Consider the following 27,895-nt stretch of genomic DNA (forward strand, 5'->3'; position numbering starts at 1 on the left):
GCCGAAACACTCTAGCAAAACTCCCAGATATTTGTGCCCTTCCAGTTAAGGTGTAACTGTTACTGCTGCGCATAATTTACATTAACAATTTAAACTTTGGAATCAAAAACACAATTTCTAAGTTTGTGGATGACACCAAATTGGGGAGAATTGTCAATATTGAAGAGGAAAGCAAAAAACAACAGAACATTAATAAACTTGCAGAACTGGCAAATAATTGGCAAATGTATTTCATAAATGTGAGGTAGTACAGTTTTGTAGGAAGTTTCATGTGATTACTTATTACTTGGAAGGTGGAAGTGTAGGTGTGATCGAGGAAAATAGGGATCTTGGAGTACAAATACACAAATTGCTTAAGGTTGCAAAGCCATAAAAAGCAAACCAAGCATTGGATTTTATTTGTAGAAGGATAGAATTGAAAAGTAGGTAAGTTATGCATCAAACCTTGGTTAGACCACACAGTTCTGATCACCAAATAATGAAACGATAGAGGCACTGAAACAGTTCAAGATGGAAGCCAAGCAAAATCCTTGAAGGCAAAGTTTGACCATATGCTGTTTGGCCTACTGTTGAAGACTGGAGATCTGGAACCTGTCAGCATCAATGATTGGGCCATTCCTATGATTCCAGTCATCAAGAAAGATGGATTTGCAAAGATTTGCAGGAATTCAAGGTCACCATAAATCCAGTGTTATGTGCTGAACTGTACCCATTACCTCACATTGAAGACCTTTTTGTGGGATTGGCAACAGGCCAAATGTTTAGCAAAATTGATCTGAGCCAAGCCTGCTGGCAAATGAACACAGATAAAAAGTCACAGGAATTTCTGACAATCGTGACACAAAGGCTTGTTCCAGTACCGAAGATTGCCGTTAGGTTTCATATCTACTCCTGCAATGTTTCAAAGGCAATGGATCAGATCCTGAGCTGAGTCCAGTGCTACCTGGATGACACCCTCATGCTGACTAATCAGTCAGTCCTCGAGTCTCTAAATGCCTGTAGATCCTGTCTCTCCTTCTTACAACTTAGCCACTTACCCATCTCAGGAAAGGATTAACAGGCTGGGTCTCTTCTTTCTTGAAAAGAAAGCAGTGAGGTGACCCAAGAGGTCTTTAAAATAATTAATTGTTGTGATAGAATGAAGACGAGAGAATGTTTCCTCTTGTGGGGAAGAGCATGAAAGAGACCATCAATATAAGGCAGTCACCAACAAAAGGGACGTCTGGTAAGTGGCATGCTTTCAAAAGTGTGTTAACCAGGGTTCAGGGTAAACACGTTCCTCTTAGAGTGAAGGGCAAGGCTGGCAAAAGTCGGGAACCCTGGATGACTTGGGATATTGAGGAAGAAAGAGACACATGACTTGCATAGGCAGCTGGGATCAAGTGAGCCTCTTGGAATATAGAGGGTGTAGGAGTAGAATTAAGAGAGAAATCAGGAGGGTAAAAAGGAGACACAAAATTGTTTTGGCAGATAAGGCAAAGGAGAATCCAAAGAGTTTCTACAAATACACAAAGGGCAAAAGAGTAACAAGGGAGAGAGTAGGGCCGCTTAAGGATCAACAAGGTCATCTATGTGCGGATCCACAAGAGATGGGTGAGATCCTAAAATAAATTTACTGTCGAGAAAAGCATGGATGTTAGGGAACTTGGGGAAATAAATAGTGATGTCTTGAGGAGTGCACATATTACAGAGAAGGAGGTGCTGGAAGTCTTAAAGCGCATCATGATAGATAAATCTGCGGGACCTGATGAGGTATATCCCAGGACGTTATGGGAGGCTAGGGAGGAAATTGCGGGTCCCCTCGCCGAGATATTTGAATCATCGATAGTCACGGGTGAGGTGCCTGAAGATTGGAGAGTGGCAAATGTTGTGCCTTTGTTTAAAAAGGGCTGCAGGGAAAAGCCTGGGAACTACAGGCCAGTGAGCCTCACATCTTGGTGGGTAAATTGTTGGAAGGTATTTTGAGAGACAGGATCTACAGGCATTTAGAGATGCAAGGACTGATTAGGGACAGTCAGCATAGCTTTGTGAGTGGAAAATCATGTCTCAAATTTAATTGAGTTTTTGAAGGGGTAACCAAGAAGGTAGATGAGGACAGCGCAATTGATGTTGTCTACATGGACTTTAGCAAGGCCTTTGACAAGGTACCGCATGGTAGGTTGCTGCATAAAGTTAAATCTCTCGGGATCCAGGATGAGGTATCGAAATGGATACAAAATTGGCTTCTTGACAGAAGCCAGAGGGTGGTTGTAGAGAGTTGTTTTTCAAACTGGAGGTCTGTGACCAGCGGTGTGCCTCAGGGATCAGTGCTGGGTCCACTGATATTTGTCATTTATATTAATTATTTGGATGAGCATATAGGGGGCATGGTTAGTAAGTTTGCAGATGACACCAAGATTAGTGGCATGGTGGACAGTGAGGAAGGTTATCTCCAATTGCAACGGGATCTTGATCAATTGGGCCAGTGGGCTGACGAATGGCAGATGGAGTTTAATTTAGACAAATGCGAGGTAATGCATTTTGGTAGATTGAACCAGGGCAGGACTTACTCAGTTCATGGTAGGGCGTTGGGGAGAGTTACAGAACAATGAGACCTAGAGGTACATGTTCATAGCTCCTTGAAAGTGGAGTCACAGGTGGACAGAGTGGTGAAGGCAGCATTTGGCATGCTTGGTTTCATCGGTCAGAACATTAAATACAGGAGTTGGGACGTCTTGTTGAAGTTGTACAAGACATTGGCACGGCCACACTTGGAATACTGTGTGCAATTCTGGTCACCCTATTATAGAAAGGATATTATTAAACTAGAAAGAGTGCAGAAAAGATTTACTAGGATGCTACCGGGACTTGATGGTTTGAGTTATAAGGAGAGGCTGAATAGACTGGGACATTTTTCTCTGGAGCGTAGGAGGCTGAGGGGTGACCTTGTAGAGGTCTATAAAATAATGAGGGGCATAGACAAGGTAGATAGTCAATATCTTTTCCCAAAGGTAGGGGAGTCCAAAACTAGAGGGCATAGGTTTAAGGTAAGAGGGGAGAAATATAAAAGTGTTCAGAGGGGCAATTTTTTCACACAGAGGATGGTGAGTGTCTGGAGCAAGTGCCAGAGGTAGTAGTAGAGGCAGGTACAATTTTGTCTGTTAAAAAGCATTTAGATAGTTACATGGGTATGATGGGTATAGAGGGATATGGGCCAAATGCAGGCAATTGGGATTAGTTTAGGGGTTTTTAAGAAAAAGGGCGGCATGGACAAGTTGGGCCGAAGGGCCTGTTTCCATGCTGTAAACCTCTGACTCTAAATCCAATATGCAAATCAAAAGAAACTTCCCCACCCAAAGACTTATAAAAAGATGGAACTTGCTACCTCAGAATACCTCTATGACTACTACAAGCGGATAGTATAAATGCATTTAAGGGGAAACATAGGCTTGGCTACACATTGGATACAGGCCTCTGAAACAAGCAAATGAAGGAGAAGGGAACAGATGACTACATGATAGATTGAGATAAGAAAAGGTGCGAGGAGGCTCAAGTGGAATCACCATTCCAAACAAAACACTTTCCCAGCAGCACCTTCCCAGCTCTCCACATAAATCCATCTCCACCATCACACCTTCCCCCTGTGGCCCCATCCAGACCTGCCAAGCTGTCCTATCAGCGATTCTAGGGCAGGTACAGCATAAACTAGAGATAAAGAGTAAAGCTTCTCATTGTAATGTAAAAGATTCTGAATGGGCTTGAAAGGGTAGAGTCAGAGGTTGGGTTGGAATTTAAGCTGAGGGCAGGATCCCCACATCCCAGCATAAATTTCAGGAGTGACCCCAATTCAGTTTAGCTGATTCACCCTGCTTTAATTTTTCATGCAATGGGCCTTTAATTAATATGAGGCAAGACTTCAGAACATCTTCAGGAGGAAGTCCCACTTCATAGATCTGCTCGCCAATCAGAGACCAGCAGCTCTGACATTGGCAGGAGGAGTGACCACTGCTGGTAATGAAGGTATGCCAAGGAAGGGTCATTCAGCAATGGACAGTCAAGTCAGTCAGAGATCTTGCTGGGACAAGCTGACAAGCCCCAGAAGGGGGCATTTTGGAATCTGATAAAGGGTCATCCAGACTCGTTGGCTCTATTCTCTCCCCACAGATGCTGTCAGACCTGCTGAGATTTTCCAGCATTTTCCATTTTTGTTTCAGATTCCAGCATCCGCAGTATTTTGCTTTTGTCAGAAGAGGGTGGACTTGGGACTGCAAAACAATGGGAGTCAAGCGTCTAACAGAAGCCCAGGGAGGAGCTATTCCCCACCATTTCGTTGATCACAGCCTGCAGAGTTAAACTTGCTGGGCTACATATTGGGTGCAGGTCTCTCCCAGCACTTGCTACATCGGAGCAGTGCAGATAAGGACGTTAATTTCATGTTGATTGGCACTTAAGGACCTCAATTAAACCATGGGCAGGAGACCAACCAACACCTCCCCTGCCATCTATAAAGTCATGAAGGGGACAAGGGCAAGTGGACAAGAGGTGGCACCATGTCCTAACTTCATCAACCTGTGGGTGGCCTATAACATTCAGCCCATGGTTTTCATTGATTGGGGAATCTAAAATATAGGACATAGACTCAGAATGCGGAGTTACAACGATGGGGGGGGGGGGGGGGGGGGGGGGGTTTTGGTGGGCAAGTGTAAGATGCTCTTTCAGAAAATCAGTGCAGATTCGAAGGGCTGAATGGCCCCCTTCTGCACTGGAGGGATTCTATGGATTTGGGGCAGCATGGAGACACAGTGGTTAACACTGCTGCCTCACAGTACCAGGGATCCAGGTTTGATTCCAGCATTGGGTGACTGTCTATGTGGAATATGCACATTCTCCCCATGTCTACGTAGGTTTCCTCTGGGTGTTCAGATTTCTTCCCATGGTCCAAAGATGTGCATGTTAGGTTGATTGGCCATGATAAGGAGAGGATCACTGGGGATCGCAATGAGGAGAATCTTCTTCCCTCAAAAAGTGTTGTCAATAGTGGAATTCTCTACCATTCCATCAATGAATGCAGCTTTCTGCTGTCTTTCTCCATTTAAAAATATTCAGCTCCTTTATTCGTCCTACCAAAGTACATAATTTCACATTTTCCTACATCATATTCCAGCTGCCAAGTTTTTGCCCACTTACTTAACCCATCTATATCCCTCTGTAGACTCTGCATTATCCTCACCACTTGCCTTTCCATCTATTTTTGTGTCAACCGAAAACTTGGCAATAGTATATTCACTTCCCTCGTCCAAGTCATTAATATATATTGTAAATAATTATGGACTCAGCACCAGTTCCTGTGGTACTCCACTAGTTACAAGTTGCCACCCTGAAAATGCCCCTCTTATCTACCAATAGTTAGTCAATCCATACTAACTACCCCCAACACCTTGGGCCATCTTAAGTAGCCTTTGTGAGGTTCCTTATGAAATGCTTTTAATCCAAGTATATTACAGATATTGGTCCCCCATGGGGTTAGATACAGAATAAAGCTCCCTCTAACAAAGAGGTTGTGCTGGAATCTTTGAATGGCATCAAGATAGATAAGTCGCCGGGTCCGGATGGGATGTACCCCAGATTACTGTGGGAGGCAAGGGAAGAGATTGCAGAGCCTCTGGCGATGATCTTTGCGTCGTCGATGGGGACGGGGGAGGTGCCGGAGGATTGCGGATGTGGTTCCTATTTTCAAGAAGGGGAATAGGGATAACCCAGGAAATTACCGACCGGTGAGTCTAACCTCAGTGGTTGGTAAGCTGATGGAGAAGATCCTGAGGGACAGGATTTATGAGCATTTAGAGAGGTTTAGTATGCTCAAGAATACTCAGCAAGGCTTTGTCAAAGGCAGATCGTGCCCAACGAGCCTGGTGGAGTTCTTCGAAAATGTGACTAAACACATTGATGAAGGGAAAGCGGTAGATGTGGTTTATATGGATTTTAGCAAGGCGTTCGATAAGATCCCCCATGCAAGGCTTCTAGAAAAAGTGAGAGGGCATGGGATCCAAGGGGCTGCTGCCCTGTGGATCCAGAACTGGGTTGCCCAAAGGTGATGTGGAGATGCCGGCGTTGGACTGGGGTACACACAGTAAGAAGTTTAACAACACCAGGTTAAAGTCCAATAGGTTTACTTGGTAGCAAAAGCCACACAAGCTTTCGGAGCTCCAAGCCCCTCCTTCAGGTGAGTGAGTTCTGTTTGTGAACAGAATTCCCACTCACCTGAAGAAGGGGCTTGGAGCTCCGAAAGCTTGTGTGGCTTTTGCTACCAAATAAACCTGTTGGACTTTAACCTGGTGTTGTTAAACGTCTTACTGTGTTTGCCCAAAGGTGGCAGAGAGTGTGTATAGATGGGTCTTTTTCTAAATAGAGGTCGGTCACCACTGGTATGCCCCAGGGATCTGTTCTGGGACCCTTGCTGTTTGTCATTTTCATAAATGACCTGGATGAGGAAGTGGAGGGATGGTTGGTAAGTTTGCGACGACACGAAGGTTGGTGGGGTTGTGGATAGTCTGGAGGGATGTCAGAAGTTACAGAGGGACATAGATAGGATGCAAGACTGGGCGGAGAAGTGGCAGATGGACCTCAACCCAGATAAATGCGTAGTGGTCCATTTTGGCAGGTCAAACGGGATGAAGGAGTATAATATTAAGGGAAAGACTCTTAGTACTGTGGAGGATCAGAAAGACCTTGGGGTCTGAGTCCATAGGACTCTGAAATCGGCCCCGCAGGTGGAGGAGGTGGTTAAGAATGCGTATGGTGTGCTGGCCTTTATCAATCGAGAGATTGAGTTTAGGAGTCCGGGGATAATGATGCAGCTATATAAGACCCTCGTCAGACCCCACTTGGAGTACTGTGCTCAGTTCTGGTCGCCTCATTACAGGAAGGATGTGGAAAAGATTGAAAGGGTGCAGAGGAGACTTACAAGGATGTTGCCTGGATTGAGTGGCATGCCTTATGAGGATAGGCTGAGGGAGCTCGGTCTTTTCTCTTTGGAGAGACGTAGGACGAGAGGTATATAAGATGTTGAGACGCATAGATCGGATGGACTCTCAGAGGCTTTTTCCCAGGGTGGAAATGGCTGCTACGAGAGGACACAGGTTTAAGGTGCTGGGGTGTAGGTACAGGGGAAATGTTAGGGGGAAGTTTTTCACACAGAGGGTGGTGGGCGAGTGGAATCGGCTGCCGTCAGTGGTGGTGGAGGCAAACTCAATAGGGTCTTTTAAGAGACTCCTGGATGAGTACATGGGACTTAATAGGATGGAGGGTTATAGGTAGGCCTAGAAGGTAGGGATATGTTTGGCACAACTTGTGGGGCCGAAGGGCCTGTTTTGTGCTGTAGTTTTCTATGTTTCTAAACTGTCCCCATCAAATACATATTCCAGGCAGTTCAGACGAGCTGAGAGAGGATTCCTTTGGGATAAGAACTAGTTGGACATGAGCTCTCAGGATTTGTAACAAGATTTAAAAGCTTCATTCCAGTTTTTAATACCTACCAAAGCTTCTGTGATGATGGTTCCAGATGCCGACCAGGTAAATACCTCAATCTGTCCAGGAGTGTCTATCAGAACAAACCTTCAAATAAAAGATGATACAACTCATAGAAACATAGAACATAGAAAAACTGCAGCACAAAACAGGCCCTTCGGCCCCACAAGTTGTGCCGAACATATCCCTACCTTCTAGGCCTACCTATAACCCTCCATCCTATTAAGTCCCATGTACTCATCCAGGAGTCTCTTAAAAGACCCTATTGAGTTTGCCTCCACCACCACTGACGGCAGTCGATTCCACTCGCCCACCACCCTCTGTGAAAAACTTCCCCCTAACATTTCCCCTGTACCTACTCCCCAGCACCTTAAACCTGTGTCCTCTTGTAGCAGCTATTTCCACCCTGGGAAAAAGCCTCTGAGAGTCCACCCGATCTATGCCTCTCAGCATCTTATATACCTCTATTAGGTCTCCTCTCATCCTTCGTCTCTCCAAGGAGAAAAGACCGAGCTCCCTCAGCCTATCCTCATAAGGCATGCCACTCAATCCAGGCAACATCCTTGTAAATCTCCTCTGCACCCTTTCAATCTTTTCCACATCCTTCCTGTAATGAGGCGACCAGAACTGAGCACAGTACTCCAAGTGGGGTCAGACGAGGGTCTTATATAGCTGCATCATTATCCCCGGACTCCTAAACTCAATCCCTCGATTGATAAAGGCCAGCACACCATACGCCTTCTCAACCACCTCCTCCACCTGCGGGGCCGATTTCAGAGTCCAATGGACCCGGACCCCAAGGTCCTTCTGATCCTCAACAGTACTAAGAGTCTTTCCCTTTATATTGTACTCCTTCATACCATTTGACCTGCCAAAATGGACCACTACATATTTATCTGGGTTGAAGTCCATCTGCCACTTCTCCGCCCAGTCTTGCATCCTATCTATGTCCCTCTGTAACTTCTGACATCCCTCCAGACTATCCACAACCCCACCAACCTTTGTGCCGTCGGCAAACTTACCAACCCATCCCTCCACTTCCTCATCCAGGTCATTTATGAAAATGACAAACAGCAAGGGTCCCAGAACAGATCCCTGGGGCACACCACTGGTGACCGACCTCTATTTAGAAAAAGACCCATCTATACACACTCTCTCTGCCTCCTTTGGTCAAGCCAGTTCTGGATCCACAGGGCAGCAGCCCCTTGGATCCCATGCCCTCTCACTTTTTCTAGAAGCCTTGCATGGGGAACCTTATCAAATGCCTTGCTAAAATCCATATAAACCACATCTACCGCTTTCCCTTCGTCAATGTGTTTCGTCACATTTTCGAAGAACTCCACCAGGCTCGTCAGGCACGATCTGCCTTTGACAAAGCTATGCTGAGTATTCTTGAGCATAGTAAACCTCTCTAAATGCTCATAAATCTTGTCCCTCAGGATCTTCTCCATCAGCTTACCAACCACTGAGGTTAGACTCACCGGTCAGTAATTTCCTGGGCTATCCCTATTCCCCTTCTTGAAAATAGGAACCACATCCGCAATCCTCCAATCCTCCGGCACCTCCTCCGTCTCCATCGACGACACAAAGATCATCGCCAGAGGCTCTGCAATCTCTTCCCTCGCCTCCCACAGTAACCTGGGGTACATCCCATCCGGACCCGGCGACTTATCTATCTTGATACCATTCAAAGATTCCAGCACAACCTCTTTGTTAAAGTCCACATACTCAATCTTTTCAGTCCACCGCAAGCCCCCAGTACATCCACCCAGGTCCTTCTCCTCTGTCAAAACCGAGGCAAAATACTCATTGAGCACCTCTGCCATTTCTACTGGTTCCGTACAGATTTTCCCACCTTCACCTTTTATAGGCCCTATTCCTTCACGTCTCATCTTTTTACTCTTCAGATATTTATAGAACGCCTTAGGGTTTTCCTTAATCCTACCTGCCAAGGCCTTCTCGTGACCCCTTCTGGCTCTCCTAATTTCCTTCTTTAGTCCCTTCCTACAAGCCGTATACTCATCTAGATCCCTATCTTCGTCAAGCTCTCTGAACCTTTTGTACGCTTTCCTTTTCTTCTCGACTTGGTCCCGCACAGCTTTCGTGCACCACGGTTCCTTTAACCTACCAACTCCTCCCTGTCTGCTCAGAACTCAGTAGTCTAAGAAGAATAATCCCAACTTCTTCAGTCTCTCTTTGTCATAGATATTTCTCATTTTTGATATAATTCTCGTAAATCTCCTGAGCCCTCACCAAGCTCTGATAGTCTTCCTAAAATGTGGGACACAATAGTTAACTGTATATTAATTGCATGTTTAATTATATTCAGGTGGTGGGCACTAACTGGAGATTCACTTGTGCCCCCATAGGAGCAGAGTGTGGCTTATTAGTCTAGGTCACTGAACTGAGAATCCACAAACCTAGAGCAATGTGCTGGGGTCCTTGGCTTGAATCCCACGATGGTAGATGGTAAATCATTGTGTGGCAGGCTTGGGTGAGCTGACATATTTATATAGAAGACTTCAAGTATGGTTGTTTGATTGGGAGTGCATGCTTATAATATTTTTTCTAAATAAAAGCTTATAGTGTGTTTTTTTTAAGGCAAGGATAGATGGATGGATGCATTTTTGAACAATGAAGGAATTAAGGGTTATGGTGAGCGGGCGGGTAAGTGGAGCTGAGTCCACAAAAAGATCAGCCATGATCTTATTGAATGGCGAAGCAGACTCGAGGGGCCAGATGGCCTACTCCTGCTCCTAGTTCTCATGTTTAAATCTTCAGCTCCAGTTCTATCACTCACTGCCTCACTTTCTTAAAATAGAACAATACTCCAGCTGAGGCATAACCAGTTTATTATACAGGTTTGGCAAACCATCCCAACTTTTATGGCTCTATTTATAAGGCCAAGGATTCCTCAATATTTCCTTTTAAGAAACAAACTTATTGTTGAGAAAGGGTTTTTCAAATGAGACTGCTATAAATTTTGAAATAAAAAAAAGAGAAAATGGGGAATCAAAGATGGCGCTGGTGTGAGAGGAAGCATGATCCACAGGTGGCAAGATCCTTCTTGAAATCTGGCTGTTGGTTGAGGTCTGGAGAGAGGTTAATGTACACAAAGCAAGCTTTAAATATACCTGGAGGGCAGTTGCAAAGAGAGAACTTCAAAAGTCTAGTTGAAAAGAGTTATTTTTAGATTCCTTCCTGGTGGTTGGAATTTACTGTGTGCTCTCAGCGGAGGAGGGCCTGTGGATTGCAGCTCTGTGCAAACCCTCTGCTCTTTTTCACCCAAGAAAGGGTGAATTAAAGTGGGAAGCAGGAGACAGAGGTCTTGCTGCAAATTGCAAGCTGCTATTTCTACTTTTGGATTTGTTTTGCAGCTAGAGCTCTATGAGGGGCATGTTGGGACTTGCAGTTCAGCCTGGAACCATCTTGTAGTTTTTTCCACTCAGTCAAGGGTGGGGGGCAGCCCAGGGAAGAACTCCTGTTTCATAAAAACTGCAACGATTAGATCAGCCTGGGGACGCTGCGCTGTTTCTTTTTTCATCCAAGCATGGGTGAATTAAAGTGAGGGAGAAGAGTTGCAACTTGCAGCTCGGCTGGGAACCCTTTGCTGCTTCTGTTTACCCAGTTAAGGCTGAAGTAAGGTGAAAAGCAATCCATGTAAGAACTCTGGTAGATCGAACAGCGAGACAGCTTGACACGTGCACTAAGAAATAGCGCTCCAGGCTGGAGGAAATGGGTAAGCCCACAGGTGCTGGCAAAATAGCAGGAGGCAAACCAACATCGAAGAATGGGACCATAGGGCGGGGCAGGGGGGTCCCCCATCACGGGTGTCCTGGAGGGATCCCTGAACAGAGTATGCTGAGCAAAAGGAGAGGGGAAGCTATTATGGAGGCCATGCAAAGATTGGACTATAAGTTGGACCGGTGGGCCACTGAGTTGCAGGCCAAGATAGACAAGCTGAGAGAGGAGCTCGGGTCATCTGTTAAATCTCTCCAAGATGTCACCATCGCCCATAAGAACCGCTTGAAGGAGCTTGAGGGCTCGGAGGCATTTAGTGGAAACACTATCTCCGAGCTGAAGAGCCAAGTTACTCATTTGACATCAGAGTCCCTAATGGAAGGATGCCAAAGATGAAATAACATCCGTTTGATGGGCCTTCCGGAGGGAATCGAGGGCCCAAATATCACAGACTTTGTCGCCTGGCTATTAAGAATGTACTGGAACTTGAGGATGAGCCGCTTCTGGATCGCGCACAGAGTATTACTGGTAAAGCCCAGACCGGGAGAAGCTCCTCGGCCCATTATTGCACGAGTACATTACACCTCACAAATGTAGACAGAATCAAAAGAACAAAGAACAAAGAACAGTACAGCACAGGAAACAGGCCCTTCGGCCCTCCAAGCCTGTGCCGCTCATTGCTCCAACTAGACCAATCGTTTGTATCCCTCCATTCCCAGGCTGCTCATGTGACTATCCAGCTAAGTCTTAAACGATGTCAGTGTGCCTGCCTCCACCACCCTACTTGGCAGCGCATTCCAGGCCCCCACCACCCTCTGTGTAAAAAACGTCCCTCTGATATCTGAGTTATACTTCGCCCCTCTCACCTTGAGCCCGTGACCCCTCGTGATCGTCACCTCCGACCTGGGAAAAAGCTTCCCACTATTCACCCTATCTATACCCTTCATAATCTTGTACACCTCTATTAGATCTCCCCTCATTCTCCGTCTTTCCAGAGGGAAGAACCCCAGTTTACCCAATCTCTCCTCATAGCTAAGACCCTCCATACCAGGCAACATCCTGGTAAACCTTCTCTGCACTCTCTCTAACGCCTCCACGTCCTTCTGGTAGTGCGGCGACCAGACCTGGACGCAGTACTCCAAATGTGGCCTAACCAACGTTCTATACAGCTGCATCATCAGACTCCAGCTTTTATACTCTATACCCCGTCCTATAAAGGCAAGCATACCATATGCCTTCTTCACCATCTTCTCCACCTGTGTTGCCACCTTCAAGGATTTGTGGACTACACACCTAGGTCCCTCTGTGTTTCTATACTCCTGATGACTCTGCCATTTATTGTATAACTCCTCCCTACATTATTTCTTCCAAAATGCATCACTTCGCATTTATCCGGATTAAACTCCATCTGCCACCTCTCCGCCCAATTTATTTTCCAGCCTATCTATATCCTGCTGTATTGCCCGACAATGCTCTTCGCTATCCGCAAGTCCAGCCATCTTCGTGTCATCCGCAAACTTTCTGATTACACCAGTTACACCTTCTTCCAAATCATTTATATATATCACAATCCTGCGGCAAGTAGCACAGGTGACCACTCTGAGGGTACCAGGAAAATAAGCTGTTGATATTTCCAGATTTTACCCCGGTGGTGGCTAGAAGGGCAACCTTTGCTGATGCCAAACGACTTCTGCATGACTGTCCTGGGGCTTGGAGCTCCGAAAGCTTGTGTGGCTTTTGCTACCAAATAAACCTGTTGGACTTTAACCTGGAGTTGTTAAACTTCTTACTGTGTTTACCCCAGTCCAACGCCGGCATCTCCACATCATGACTGTCCTGGGGTCAGGTTTGGTCTTTGCTTTCCAGCCTGCTTGAGGATTACTCTCAACAATGGAACTGAGCACAAGTTCATGGATCCGGCGGCAGCGATGAAATTTGTGGAGCAGATTTTTGAATTGGGTGACCGCACGGTGGATATAAACTGATATTTGTTTTTTTATGAACCTGCATGCTGTATCCTGATCAAATTGTCAGCCAGGAAAGGGTCACGTGTTTTGCGACTGTTAGGTTAAGTGTTTGGTATTTCTACAGTCCTTTTCAGGTTATAACACCTGTGACTGTGATGGGAATGGAGGTGGAGATCGTGAACCATGCGGCTGTGTTGCGAAGGCGCCGTGATAAGGTGTTGGAGGCACAGGCGGCCCGTTTGGGAGGGCATGTGTGTGGGGGGGGAGACACTGTGTTTGCGGGTTTGGTCTGTGAGAGTGTTTTTGTGTCTTTGCTGTATCTTTTTTTTCCTCTGTGGGTGAGGTTTGGCTTCTTTCAAGCCCACCCTCTCTTTCTCGTGGTTGGTTCCCCGCGGCCGGTGGGGAAGGTGGGGGTGGGACCCTGGGGTGTGGCATCTGCGGGTTTCCGGTTGGGGAACACACGGATTTGCTTCTTTGGCACACAGTCTTCTACACACTTACTAATGAACTCAGTTACTGTAGTGGCGTACCCGTTCAGGCTGGTTGCAGAGTTTTTAAATACTGACCAGTCTACTGACACCAAACAGCCCCGTAGGAGATCATCCGATTCCTCAGACCAACATTGCACAACTCTCTTTGATGGATTCTCCCGCTTCAGTTTTTGCTTGTAAGCCGGGAGCAGGAGCACAGCCTTGTGGTCTGATTTGCCAAAGTGTGGGCAGGCGATAGAGCGGTAGGCATGTTTGATACTTGTGTAGCAGTGGTCTAGAATGTTTGGGCATCTGATGGAACAGGAGTCGTGTTGATGGTAACTTGATAGGACACTCTTGGAGTTTGGCCTGATTGAAGTCCCCGGCCACGATGAACAAGGCCTTGGGATGTTTCATCTCAAGGCTATTTGTAATGGCGTATATTTCGTACAGCGCGATCTTCATGTCCGCATGGGATGGGATGTAAACTGCCATCAGGATAATGGAGGTGAACACCCATGGAAGGTAGTAGGGGCGGCATTTTAGTGTCAGGTATCCTAGGTCCGTAGGTGGTCCAATTAGTAAATTTACAGATGATACAAAAATTGGGAGAGTAGCGGATAGTGAGGAGGATTGTCAGAGGATACAACAGGATATAAATTGGCTGGAGACGTGGGCCGAAAGATGGTAGATGGAATTTAACCTGGACAAATGTGAGGTGATGCAATTTGGAAGATCTACTGCAGAACAAAAGTATACAGTAAATGGTAGAGCCCTTAGAAATATCAGCATACAGAGGGATCTAGGCATGCAGATCCACAGTTCCCTGAAGGTGGCAACTCAGGTAGACAAGGTGGTCAAGGCGGCATATGGCTTGCTGGCCTTCATCAGTCTGGACGTTGAGTATAGGAATTGGAAAATCATGTTGCAGCTGTAGAAGACTTTGGTTAGGCCGCATTGTGTACAATTCTGGTCGCCATGCTACAGGAAGGATGCTGACGCATTGGAAACGGTGCAGAAGAGATTTACCAAGATGTTGCCTGGTTTGGAGTATATAGATTATGAAGAAAGGATGAACAAACTTGGATTTTCATTGGAACGTCAGAGGGTGAGGGGGGACCCAATTGAGGTTTACAAGATTATGACTGACTATCCACTCTGTCAAAGCCTGAGTCGTTTTCCCAGGGTCGAAGGGTCAATTACTCGGGGACATAGGTTGAAAGTGAGGGGGGGGGGGGGGGGGGGGGGGTGAAGTTTAAAAGAGATGTATGGGGCAAGTTTTTCCACACAGAGGGTGGTGACCGCCTGGAATGCGCTGCCAGAGCAGGTGGTGGAAGCAGATTCTATAACAATGTTCAAGAGGAACCTGAATAGATACATGAATATCATGATGTGGAGATGCCGGCGTTGGACTGGGGTAAACATAGTAAGAGTTTTAACAACACCAGGTTAAAGTCCAACAGGTTTATTTGGTAGCAAATACCATTAGCTTTCAGAGCTCCAAAAGCTAATGGTATTTGCTACCAAATAAACCTGTTGGACTTTAACCTGGTGTTGTTAAAACTCATACTGTAGATACATGAATAGGCAGGGAATAGAGGGATATAGACCAAGTAGAGGCAAGAAAATATTAGATTAGAGAGGCATCTATGTCGGCACAGATATGGTGGGCCAAAGGGCCTGTTCCTGTGCTTTACTATTCTTTGAGTCTCACATCAGTAGTAGGGAAACTATTGGAGAAAATTCTGAAGCAGAGAATCTATCTCCACTTGGAGAGGCAACGTTTTAAGTCTGGATGAATCAGACATAGATGTAAAGTGATTGGTAGAAAGATTGGAGGGGAGATGAGAGAAAGTCTTTCAGTGGGTTCAGGGGCAACTCATTGCTGGAAAGGGCATTAGAGGCAGAAATCCTAAACTCATTTAAAAGGTGTCTGGATATGCACCTGAAATACCGTAACCTGCATAGCTCTGGACCAAATGATGGAAAGTAGGATTAGGTTGCTTGGTTTGTTTTTCAGTCAGCGCAGACACAACAGCCAGTGGCCTTGCTCTGTGCTGTAAATGTTCTGTGATTCTATAAGGGACTTCAAATCTGCCAGCTGACGGTGGGTGGATGAATCAACTCCCGACCCATCAGATGATTTGGAGAGATACTCACTGGTACCTAATTAATCAGGTGTGACTCCATGCCATTCTGACCAGTGGAAATGGTGCTACCAGAACCACCTGCCACTGCACTTAGAAACAAACATGGAGAATTCACCCATTGACTCTACTCGATTTGAAGTTTATTCATATGTTGGTCCATTGACCTGTTCAACTTTTCAACCCAGATCCCCTATCTCACTGAACGTTGTCTTTTTGTAGCCCAGGGCATTATCTTTGATTCTGATCTACTCCATTGTTCTTTCATTCCACCTAGCTGTACTGCATTCACTAGATTGCTTCCATTATTTATTTGCCCATTTCAGTTCTCTCTATATGGATTCCATCTGAACAACTTCATGAAGACGCGCAACCAACAATCTAAAGAATTTTGGTTATTGCAATTGAGAATGTTTTAAGCTTAGGGGCAGTTTCCCAGAGACTGGGAAATCACTTCACAGGGAGATAGGAACAGATACAGCAATGGTCCAGCGAGCTCCATCTGTGCTGTAAATGCACTCACCGACAGTCCTGCTGCCTCTTCTCAATAAATTTCATAACCTGCAGCAGACAAAGTGAAGAGGAACAGCATTAACAACAAAAGATACATAAAATAACCCTTTCCTCAAAGTGGTTACAGCAGAGGATGAATGCAGGAAGGGTTAGAAAGTCAGTGAATCATGGAGCAGGGGTGCAGCACAACTGTGGAGGGGAGGGGAGGGGAGTGGGGGAAAAGAGAGAAAGAACTGGTAAAGTTGACAGAGGAGAGAGGGAGACAAAGGGAGATGGGGGTCAAGGGAAGGGGTATGCCTAGAGGCCAGCGGGAGGGAGAAAATGAAAGAGTCCAGCCAGGGTATTAGCGGTGGAGGCCACGCGCGCACCCCCCCCCCCGCCGTTTTGCGCCCCCATCCTCCCCCACTTCAGACTACAATGAATTATCTCTCACCTGATCAAACCGCGTGGCAAATAAATTCAAAGCAGTGACGATGCCACCATTTGGTCCAAGACCATACCTGGAGCAGCAGTTCAGGAAAACAAATCAGCTCGCAGACCCGAGGTCAGGGGCTGGCTCAGGCTGGCCAGTCATAAAGAGTAAACAAAGCACTGAAGTTGATTTCACAGTGTAGAGTTGTGATTTTGTTAAACCTTACTTGGGAGTGAAGAGTTTTGATCTCCATATTCCAACAAGGGCATAGAGGCACGAGAGAATGTACAAAAATATTTACCATGATGACACCAGAAACTGAGGTTATACGCATCAGAAAGACTGAATTATTATTCAAGAATTCTATAGAATAGACATCAAGTCACTAATAAATGTACTTGGAAATTCTCAGAATAACTTCTTTACCAATTGTGTGGCAACAGTAGTTGAAGTAAGGAGCTTTGATGCATTTAAGGGGAAGCTAGATAAACTTGAGGGAAAAAGAAATGGAAGGATAAGTTTTTTTTAAAAATGCATTCGTGGGACATGGGCGTCGCTGGCTGGTCAGCATTTATTGCCCATCCCTAGTTGCCATTGAGAAGGTGGTGGTGAGCAGCCTTCTTGAATCGCTGCAGTCCATATGCAAGTTAATGTAGTTAGACTGAGGTTAGACAAAAAAGGGTGGGGGGGGTTCTTATGGAGCCAAAAGGCCAATTTCTGTACATTAGTACATTTGGTAGAAATAATATAATATAGGGAGGAGCTATACGATAAATGGCAGAACCATAAAGGGTGTAGATAGAACATAGAGCATAGAACAGTACAGCACAGAACAGGCCCTTCGGCCCACAATGTTGTGCCACAATGTTTAGATACGCAGAGGGACCTGGGTGTGCAAGTCCACAGATCCTTGAAGGTGACGTCACAGGTGGAGAAGGTGGTGAAGAAGGCATATGGCATGCTTGCCTTTATAGGACGGGGCATAGAGTATAAAAGTTGGGGTCTGATGTTGCAGTTGTATAGAACGTTGGTTCGGCCGCATCTGGAATATTGCGTCCAGTTCTGGTCGCCACACTACCAGAAGGACGTGGAGGCTTTGGAGAGAGTACAGAGGAGGTTTACCAGGATGTTGCCTGCTATGGAGGGGCTTAGTTATGAGGAGAGATTGGGTAAACTGGGGTTGTTCTCCCTGGAAAGACGGAGGATGAGGGGAGACTTAATAGAGGTGTATAAAATTATGAAAGGCACAGATAGGGTGAACGGTGGAAGCTTTTCCCCAGGTCGGTGGTGACGTTCACGAGGGGTCATAGGTTCAAGGTGAAGGGGGGGGAGGTTTAACACAGATATCAGAAGGACATATTTTACACAGAGGGTGGTGGGGGCCTGGAATGCGCTGCCAGGCAAGGTGGTGGAGGCGGACACACAGGGAACGTTTAAGACTTATCTAGATAGCCATATGAACGGAGTGGGAATGGAGGGATACAAAAGAATGGTCTAGTTTGGACCAGGGAGCGGCACGGGCTTGGAGGGCCGAAGGGCCTGTTCCTGTGCTGTATTGTTCTTTGTTTAGACGTAACATACCCTCCACCTCATGCACATATTTGCCATTATGCTTCACAGTGCCCAGTCATAGCCCTCCATGAGAAGGATACTGCTTCATCACTTCCTTATAGTTCACGGTGTCCCGAATATCTGCAAAATAGAGACCTGTCAGTCCATGGTTCATTCCGACCAACTTCCAAAGACCTGGCCCCAAGGGAAAGTGGATACAACCCAGCCATGACCCAGGACCTTTGCACCATCCTAATACTACAATCCCTCCCACCAAAATCCCAACCACACCTCCCCACTGAAACCCCAGCTTGATCCCCATTTGACCCACCTGTCCAGCTCCCACATCCCAGAAAGATCAAAAATCTGCTCCCTGACCCACATTTAGCCCCTCCCCTCCAGTTCCAGGACACTTACCTATGTTGGCTGGAAAAGGAATCTCATGTACTGCTGGGTCCAGGTTTATAAGGTAAGGAGGAGCTCCTTTACTATGGAGATGGCCAGTCAGTCTCTGTAGGAAAAGAAAAATACAGAAAAGAATCACATGGCGATCTTCAGGTGACACACAAACTACAGACCACGCCCCCCATATCCTTGTTCCATTCTCCATCCCTCTCTTTTTAATCATGTTACTCTCTCGACCTCGCTACTCATTTCTCTCCATTCGTATGGGTGGAAGAGGAAAGTGTGCAAACGATGCTGAAAGTCTGCAAAGGGCTATAGATAATCTAAGTGAATGGGCGAGGGTCTGGCAGATGGAGTACAATGTTGGTAAATGTGAAGTCATCCATTTTGGTAGGAATAACAGCAAAATGGACTATTATTTAGATGGTAAAAAATTGCAGCATGCTGCTGTGCAGAGGGATCTGGGTGTCCTTGTGCAGGAATCTCAAACAAAGAACAATACAGCACAGGAACAGGCCCTTTGGCCCTCTAAGCCCACGCCACTCCCTGGTCCAAACTAGACCATTCTTTTGTATCCCACCATTCCCACTCCGTTCATGTGGCTATCTAGATAAGTCTTAAACGTTCCCAGTGTGTCCGCCTCCACCACCTTGCCCAGCAGCGCATTCCAGGCCCCCACTACCCTCTGTGTAAAATATGTCCTTCTGATATCCGTGTTAAACCTCCCCCCCCTCACCTTGAACCTATGACCCCTCATGAACATCACCACCGACCTGGGGAAAAGCTTCCCACCGTTCACCCTATCTATGCCTTTCATAATTTTATACACCTCTATTAAGTCTCCCCTCATCCTCCGTCTTTCCAGGGAGAACAACCCCAGTTTACCCAATCTCTCCTCATAACTAAGCCCCTCCATAGCAGGCAACATCCTGGTAAACCTCCTCTGCACTCTCTCCAAAGCCACCACGTCCTTCTGGTAGTGTGGCGACAGAACTGGATGCAGTATTCCAAATGCGGGCGAACCAACGTTCTATACAACTGCAACATCAGACCCCAACTTTTATACTCTATGCCCCGTCCTATAAAGGCAAGCATGCCATGTGCCTTATTCACTACCTTCTCCACCTGTGACGTCACCTTCAAGGATCTGTGGACTTGCACACCCAGGTCCCTCTGCGTATCTACACCCTTTATGGTTCTGCCATTTATCGTATAGCTCCCCCCTACGTTAGTTCTACCAAAATGCATCACTTCGCATTTATCTGGATTGAACTCCATCTGCCATTTCTTTGCCCAAATTTCCAGCCTATCTATATCCTTCTGTAGCCTCTGACAATGTTCCTCACTATCTGCAAGTCCAGCCATTTTCGTGTCGTCCGCAAACTTACTGATCACCCCAGTTACACCTTCTTCCAGATTTTTTATATAAATCACAAACAGCAGAGGTCCCAATACAGAGCCCTGCGGAACACCACAAGTCACAGGCATCCAGCGGGAAAACGACCCTTCCACTACCACCCTCTGTCTTCTGTGACCAAGATGTGGAGATGCCGGCGTTGGACTGGGGTAAACACAGAAGGAGTTTTAACAACACCAGGTTTATTTGGTAGCAAATACCATAAGCTTTCGGAGCGCTGCTCCTTCGTCAGATGGAGTGGAAATCTGCTCTCAAACAGGGAACAGAGACACAAAATCAAGTTACAGAATACTGATTAGAATGCAAATCTCTGCAGCCAACCAGGTCTTAAAGATACAGACAATGTGAGTGCAGGGAGCATTAGCACAGGTTAAAGAGATGTGTATTGTCTCCAGACAGGACAGCCAGTGAGATTCTGCAAGTCCAGGAGGCAAGCTGTGGGGGTTACTGATAGTGTGACATAAACCCAACATCCCGGTTTAGGCCGTCCTCATGTGTGCGGAACTTGGTTATCAGTTTCTGCTCAGCGACTCTGCGCTGTGGTGTGTCGTGAAGGCTGCCTTGGAGAACGCTTACCCGAAGATCAGAGGCTGAATGTCCGTGACCGCTGAAGTGCTTCCCCACAGGAAGAGAACAGTCTTGCCTGGTGATTGTCGAGCGGTGTTCATTCATCCGTTGTCGTAGCGTCTGCATGGTTTCCCCAATGTACCATGCCTCGGGACATCCTTTCCTGCAGCGTATCAGGTAGACAACGTTGGCCGAGTTGCAAGAGTAGGTACCGTGTACCTGGTAGATGCTGTTCTCACGTGAGATGATGGTATCCGTGTTGATGATCTGGCACGTCTTGCAGAGGTTGCTGTGGCCTAGTCACTGTTCTCTTGAAGGCTGGGTAGTTTGCTGCGGACAACGGTCTGTTTGAGGTTGTGCGGTTGTTTGAAGGCAAGAAGTGGGGGTGTGGGGATGGCCTTGGCGAGATGTTCGTCTTCATCAATGACATGTTGAAGGCTCCGGAGGAGATGCCGTAGCTTCTCCACTCCGGGGAAGTACTGGACGACGAAGGGTACTCTGTCCACCGTGTCCCGTGTTTGTCTTCTGAGGAGGTCGGTGCGGTTTTTCGCTGTGGCGTGTCGGAACTGTCGATCGATGAGTCGAGCGCCATATCCTGTTCTTATGAGGGCATCTTTCAGCGTCTGGAGGTGTCTGTTGCGATCCTCCTCATCTGAGCAGATCCTGTGTATACGGAGGGCTTGTCCGTAGGGGATGGCTTCTTTAACGTGTTTAGGGTGGAAGCTGGAGAAGTGGAGCATCGTGAGATTATCCGTGGGCTTGCAGTACAGTGAAGTGCTGAGGTGACCGTCCTTAAATGGAGATGAGTGTGTCCAAGAACGTCACCGATTCCGGAGAGTAGTCCATGGTGAGTCTGATGGCGGGATGGAACTTGTTGATGTCATCATATAGTTGTTTCAGTGATTGCTCACCATGACTCCAAAGGAAGAAAATGTCATCGATGTATCTAGTGTATAGCATCGGTTGAAGGTCCTGTGCAGTGAAGAAGTCTTGTTCGAACCTGCGCATGAAGATGTTGGCATATTGAGGTGCGAATTTGGTCCCCATGGCTGTTCCGTGTGTCTGGATGAAGAACTGGTTGTTGAAGGTGAAGACATTGTGGTCCAGGATGAAGCGGATGAGTTGTAAAATTGCATCTGGAAACTGGCAGTTGTCGGTGTTGAGTACTGAGGCCGTTGCAGCAATGCCATCATCGTGGGGGATGCTGGTGTAGAGTGCCGAGACGTCCATTGTGACGAGGAGTGCTCCTGGTTCAACTGCTCCATGTGCGTTGAGTTTCTGTAGGTAGTCCGTAGTGGTTTCAGGATGCCCTCGACATAGCCGGAGAGGTTCTCGCACAGGGTCCCATTGCCCGATACGATGGGACGGCAGTCTATCTATAATTCTGTGACCAAGCCAGTTCTCCACCCATCTAGCCACCTCTCCCTTTATCCCATGAGATCCTACCTTTTGCACCAACCTACCATGAGGGACTTTGTCAAACGCTTTACTAAAGTCCATATAGACGACATCCACGGCCCTTCCCTCGTCAACCATTCTAGTCACTTCTTCAAAAAACTCCACCAGGTTAGTGAGGCATGATCTCCCTCTCACAAAACCATGCTGACTATCGTTAATGAGTTTATTCCTTTCTAAATGCGCATACATCCTATCTCTAAGAATCCTCTCCTACAACTTCCCTACCACGGACGTCAAGCTCACCGGCCTATAATTTTACGGGTTATCATTCCTACCCTTCTTAAATAACGGGACCACATTAGCTATCCTCCAATCCTCTGGGACCTCACCTGTGTCCAGTGACGAGACAAAGATTTGCGTCAGAGGCCTAACACTTCCTCCCTTGTAATGGAGATTTTCTCTAACGGGTCAACACTCCCCTCCGAGACACTCCCAGTCAACACATCCCTCTCCTTTGTGAATCCCGACGCAAAGTATTCATTTAGGATCTCCCCTACTTCTTTGGGCTCCAAGCATAATTCCTCACTTTTGTCCCTGAGAGGTCCAATTTTTTCTCTGACAACCCATTTGTTCCTAACATATGAATAAAATGCCTTGGGATTCTCCTTAATCCTGTCTGCCAAGGACATTTCGTGACCCCTTTTTGCCCTTCTAATTCCTCGTTTGAGTTCTTTCCTACTTCCTTTGTATTCCTCCAGAGCTCCCAGTTTTTAGCTGCCTGGACCTAACGTACGCCTCTCTTTTCTTTTTGACCAATCCCTCAATTTCCCTGGTTATCCACGGTTCTCGAATCCTACCCTTCCTATCCTTTTTTACAGGCACATGCCTATCCTTCAGCCCTAACAACTGTTCCTTAAAAGACTCCCACATGCCAGATGTGGATTTACCCTCAAACAGCCTCTTCCAATCAACAGCTGCCAATTTCTGCCTAATCCCACTAAAGTTAGCCTTCCCCCAATCCAACACCTTATCCTTGGGACACCACTCATCCTTTTCCATCACTATCCTAAAGCTAACAGAATTGTGGTCACTATTTGCCACATGTTCCCCTACCGAAACTTTGAAGACCTGACCGGGCTCATTCCCCAGTACTAGGTCCAGTATAGCCCCCTCTCTAGTCGGGCTATCTACATATTGTTCCAAAGAACCTTCCTGTACGCATTTTACAAATTCCTCCCCATTCAGACTCCCAGCCCTACGCGATTTCCAGTCTATACCAGGGAAATTGAAGTCTCTCACGACAACAACCCTATTTTTCCTGCACCTTTACATTATCTCCTGACATATCTGTTCTTCCACTTCCCTTGGGCTGTTGGGGGGCCTGTCATATACCCCCAACATAGTGACTGCGCCCTTCCTGTTTCTGAGCTCCACCCACAGTGACTCGTTACACGACCCCTCTGAATTGTCCTCCCTCTGCACCGCTGTAATATGCTCTCTAATACTGCTACTCCCCCACCTCTTTTGGCCACTCCTCTGTCTCGCCTAAAACACTTGCACCACAGAATATTCAGTTGCCAGTCCTGTCCCTCTTTCTACCAAGTCTCCGTCACCGCAACCACATCCAAATTCCTCGTAAGCATTAAGGCCCTAAGTTCGTCTGTCTTACCTGCTACCTCCTTGCATTGAAATAGATGCACTCTAGACCTCCAGGCCCAGTGAGGTCATCCTCCCCCAGAGTGCTCTTCTTCTTTGCCAGCCTTGTCCTAGCCCCAAGCTCGTCCGCAGCCTCTACACTTGTAGACATAATTTTTTGATCCCCACCCCCCTGCCATGTTAGTTTAAACCCACCCGAACTGCAGTAGCAAAACTCCCAGCCAGGATATTCGTGCCCTTCCAATTTAGTTGTGACCCATCCTTCTTGTACAGGTGCCCTCCTCTCTTGAAAGGAGATTACCAGCTGCTCCTGCAAACCAAGGAGTTGGCTTGCAGGAGCAGCAGGTAATTAAGGCGGCAAATGGAATTTTGTCCTTCATTTCTCATGGGATGGAGTTTAAAAACAGCGAGATTATGTTGCAGCTGTATAAGGTGCTGGTGAGGCCACACCTGGAGTACTGTGTACAGTTTTGGTCTCCTTACTTGAGAAACGATATACTGGCACTGGAGGGGGTGCATAGGAGATTCACTAGGTTGATTCCGGAGTTAAGGGGGTTGGTTTATGAGGAGAGACTGAACAAAGAACAAAGAAAGAAAGAACAGTACAGCACAGGAAACAGGCCCTTCGGCCCTCCAAGCCTGTGCCGCTCATTGGTCCAACTAGACCATTCGTTTGTACCCCTCCATTCCCAGACTGCTCATGTGACTATACAGGTATAAACGATGCCAGCGTGTCTGCCTTCACCACCCTACTTGGCAGCGCATTCCAGGTCCCCACCACTCTGTGTAAAAAACGTCCCTCTGATATCTGAGTTATACTTCACCCCTCTCACCTTGAGCCCGTGACCCCTCGTGATCGTCACCTCCGACCTGGGAAAAAGCTTCCCTCCGTTCACCTTATCTATGCCCTTTATAATTTTGTACACCTCTATTAGATCTCCCCTCATTCTCCGTCTTTCCAGGGAGAACAACCCCAGTTTACCCAATCTCTCCTCATAGCTAAGACCCTCCATAACAGGCAACATCCTGGTAAACCTTCTCTGCACTCTCTCCAAAGCCTCCACGTCCTTCTGGTAGTGCGGCGACCAGAACTGGACGCAGTACTCCAAATGTGGCCTAACCAGCGTTCTATACAGCTGCAACATCATACTCCAGCTTTTATACTCTATACCCCGTCCTATAAAGGCAAGCATACCATATGCCTTCTTCACCACCACCTCCACCTGTGCTGCCACCTTCAAGGATTTGTGGACTTGCACAACTAGGTCCCTCTGTGTTTCTATATTCTTGATGGCTCTGCCATTTATTGTATAACTCCCCCCTACATTAGTTCTTCCAAAATGCATCACTTCGCATATATCTGGATTAAATTCCATCTGCCATTTCTCCGCCCAATTTTCCAGCCTATCTATATCCTGCCGTATTGTCCGACAATGTTCATCGCTATCCGCAAGTCCAGCCATCTTCGTGTCATCCGCAAACTTGCTGATAACACCAGTTCCACCTTCTTCCAAATCATTTATATATATCACAAATAGCAGAGGTCCCAGTACAGAGCCCTGCGGAACACCACTGGTCACAGACCTCCAGCCGGAAAAAGACCCTTCGACTGTTACCCTCTGTCTCCTGTGGCCAAGCCAGTTTTCTACCCATCTAGCCACCTCTCCTTGTATCCCATGAGCCTTAACCTTCTTAACCAACCTGCCATGAAGGACTTTGTCAAATGCCTTACTGAAATCCATATAGACGACATCCACGGCCCTTCCTTCGTCAACCGTTTTTGTCACTTCCTCAAAAAACTCCACCAAATTTGTAAGGCACGACCTCCCTCTTACAAAACCATGCTGTCTGTCACTAATGAGATTGTTCCGTTCTAAATGCGCATACATCCTGTCTCTAAGAATCCTCTCCAACAACTTCCCTACCACGGACGTCAAGCTCTCTGGCCTATAATTACCCGGGTTATCCCTGCTACCCTTCTTAAATAATGGTACCACATTCTCTATCCTCCAATCCTCAGGGACCTCACGTGTCCAATGAAGAGACAGAGATTTCCGGCAGAGGCCCAGCAATTACATCTCTTGTAGACGGAGTCTACTGAGTCGACTGACTGAACTCTTTGGAATTCAGAAGAATGAGGAGAGATCTTATAGAAAGATATAAGATTATGAAGGGAATAGATAAGATAGAAGCAGGGAAGTTATTTCCACTGGCGGGTGAAACTAGAACTAGGGGACATAGCCTCAAAATAAGGGGAAGCAGATTTAGGACTGAGTTGATGAGGAACTTCTTCACCCAAAGGATTGTGAATCTGTGGAATTCCCTGCCCAGTGAAGCAGTTGAGGCTATCTCATTGAATGTTTTTAAGGCAAGGATAGATAATTTTTTGAACAGTAAAGGAATTAAGGGTTATGGTGAGCGGGCGGGTAAGTGGTGCTGAGTCCACAAAAAGATCAGCCATGATCTTATTGAATAGCGGAGCAGGCTCGAGGGGCCAGGTGGCCTACTCCTGCTCCTAGTTCTTATGTTCTGTATCCATTCCTTATCCCTCGATTTCTCTCACTATTTTCCCACAACTTCTCTTGTCGCTCTGACTCCCTCTCAAGATTTTTTTCTCTCCATATCCCCAGTCTGCTTCTTTCCCTTCCTTCTCACCGCCCCCTCCACAACTTAACCAACCATACCCCACCTCATACTCTCTCCCTCCCCACCACCACCTCCTCCTGCTTTGCCCCCCCCCCCCCCAGCCCCACAACCCATCCCTTAATGCTTCTCCCTCCCCATCTTTCCGTGTGCACCTCCCTCTCCGCCATCCTGGACTGGGTATTGTGGAATAAGAAAAGATTAGTTGGCAATCTAGTTGAGAGGGAACCCTTGGGATGATTAAGGTAGATAGTGAGGTGGTTGATTCTGAGACGAGGGTCCTGAATCTCAATAAAGGTAACTCTGATGGTTTGAAGCATGAGTTGGCTACGACAGACTGGAAAACATCGCTGAAAGGAAAGACAATGGACAGGCAATGGCAGACATTCAAGGAATAAATAGGTGAACTCCAAAAATTATTTATTCCTATTTGGCGCAAGAGTGGAAAGGGAACTGTGGCCAAACCATAGCTTACAAAGGATATTAGAGATAGTAGTAGATTCAAAGAAGGTGGTTATAAATTGGCAGGAAAATACTATAGACCTGAGGATTGGGAGCAAATTAAAATTCAGCAAAGGCAGACCAAGGGAATGATTAAGAAAGGGAAAATAGAGTACAAAAGTAAGATAGTTGGGAATATAAAAACTGACTCTAAATGTTTCTAGAGATACAAGGGAGGGAAATCCTTATAGGCTAGTAAAGATTTTTAAACCATTAAACATTAAGACACTAACAGAACTACCAGCATTGAGTTAAATGACTAAAACAATTTAAGCTAACAAGAAAGCAATTTACACACATATGAAACGCAGTAAGAGATTTAAAGAAGTGATTATGATTTAAAAACACATACACTGATAATTTGAATATATTAGTGTATTTTTAAGAATCATTGCTCACTTTAGCCAAAGGCAGATTGCTGCAAAGCATCATGGTAAAGGGCATTACGACAATGGGGAGACATTGGGCTAGTGGTGTTATCACTACACTATTCATCCAGAAACTCAGCTAATGCTCTGGGGACCCGGGTTCAAATCCTACCACAGCAGATGGTGGAATTTGAACTCAATGAAAAATATCCCGAATTAAAAATCTACTGATGACCATGAAAACATTGTCAATTGTCAGGAAAAACCTTAGCTGGTAGTACCCCTGTCACTAAGGGACAATTTAGCATGGCCATCCACCTGACCTGCACATCTTTGGACTGTGGAAGGAAACCCACGCAGACATGAGGAAAACGTGCAAACTCCACACAGTGACCCAAGCCGGGAATCGAACCCGGGTCCCTGGCGCTGTGAGACAGCAGTGTGCCACCATGCTGCCCTGTTGCTAGTAGACGGTTTCTCTCCCCTTGGACTCCTGGATAAGACTTACAAGGTAAACAATACTCGCAATTAAATGTTAAACACAAATACAAAAATTATTAGGTTTTTAGAAAGATATTTTAAATTTCCCTCTCCTCACCAAACCTCCACACTGTGTCCAAAGCCAACTCTGCC

General features: G+C 46.5%; 1 protein-coding gene across 2 annotated transcripts in view; it reads right to left on the reverse strand.

Annotated features, from left to right (window-relative positions):
- The window catches only part of gpn1 (GPN-loop GTPase 1), a 92,747-nt gene that overhangs the window by 41,800 nt on the left and 23,052 nt on the right, over positions 1-27,895 (reverse strand). For both annotated transcript variants that reach the window (XM_078229320.1, XM_078229319.1), the window contains exons 2-6: positions 18,725-18,818; positions 18,409-18,448; positions 16,778-16,844; positions 16,355-16,392; positions 7,515-7,593 (exon numbers count right to left, since the gene is read on the reverse strand). In XM_078229320.1, coding sequence (XP_078085446.1) covers positions 7,515-7,593; positions 16,355-16,392; positions 16,778-16,844; positions 18,409-18,448; positions 18,725-18,818 — 318 coding nt within the window. The remainder of the gene's footprint in view (positions 1-7,514; positions 7,594-16,354; positions 16,393-16,777; positions 16,845-18,408; positions 18,449-18,724; positions 18,819-27,895) is intronic.

This window comes from Mustelus asterias, chromosome 15 (assembly GCF_964213995.1).
Source record: "Mustelus asterias chromosome 15, sMusAst1.hap1.1, whole genome shotgun sequence".
Taxonomy (NCBI): domain Eukaryota; kingdom Metazoa; phylum Chordata; class Chondrichthyes; order Carcharhiniformes; family Triakidae; genus Mustelus; species Mustelus asterias.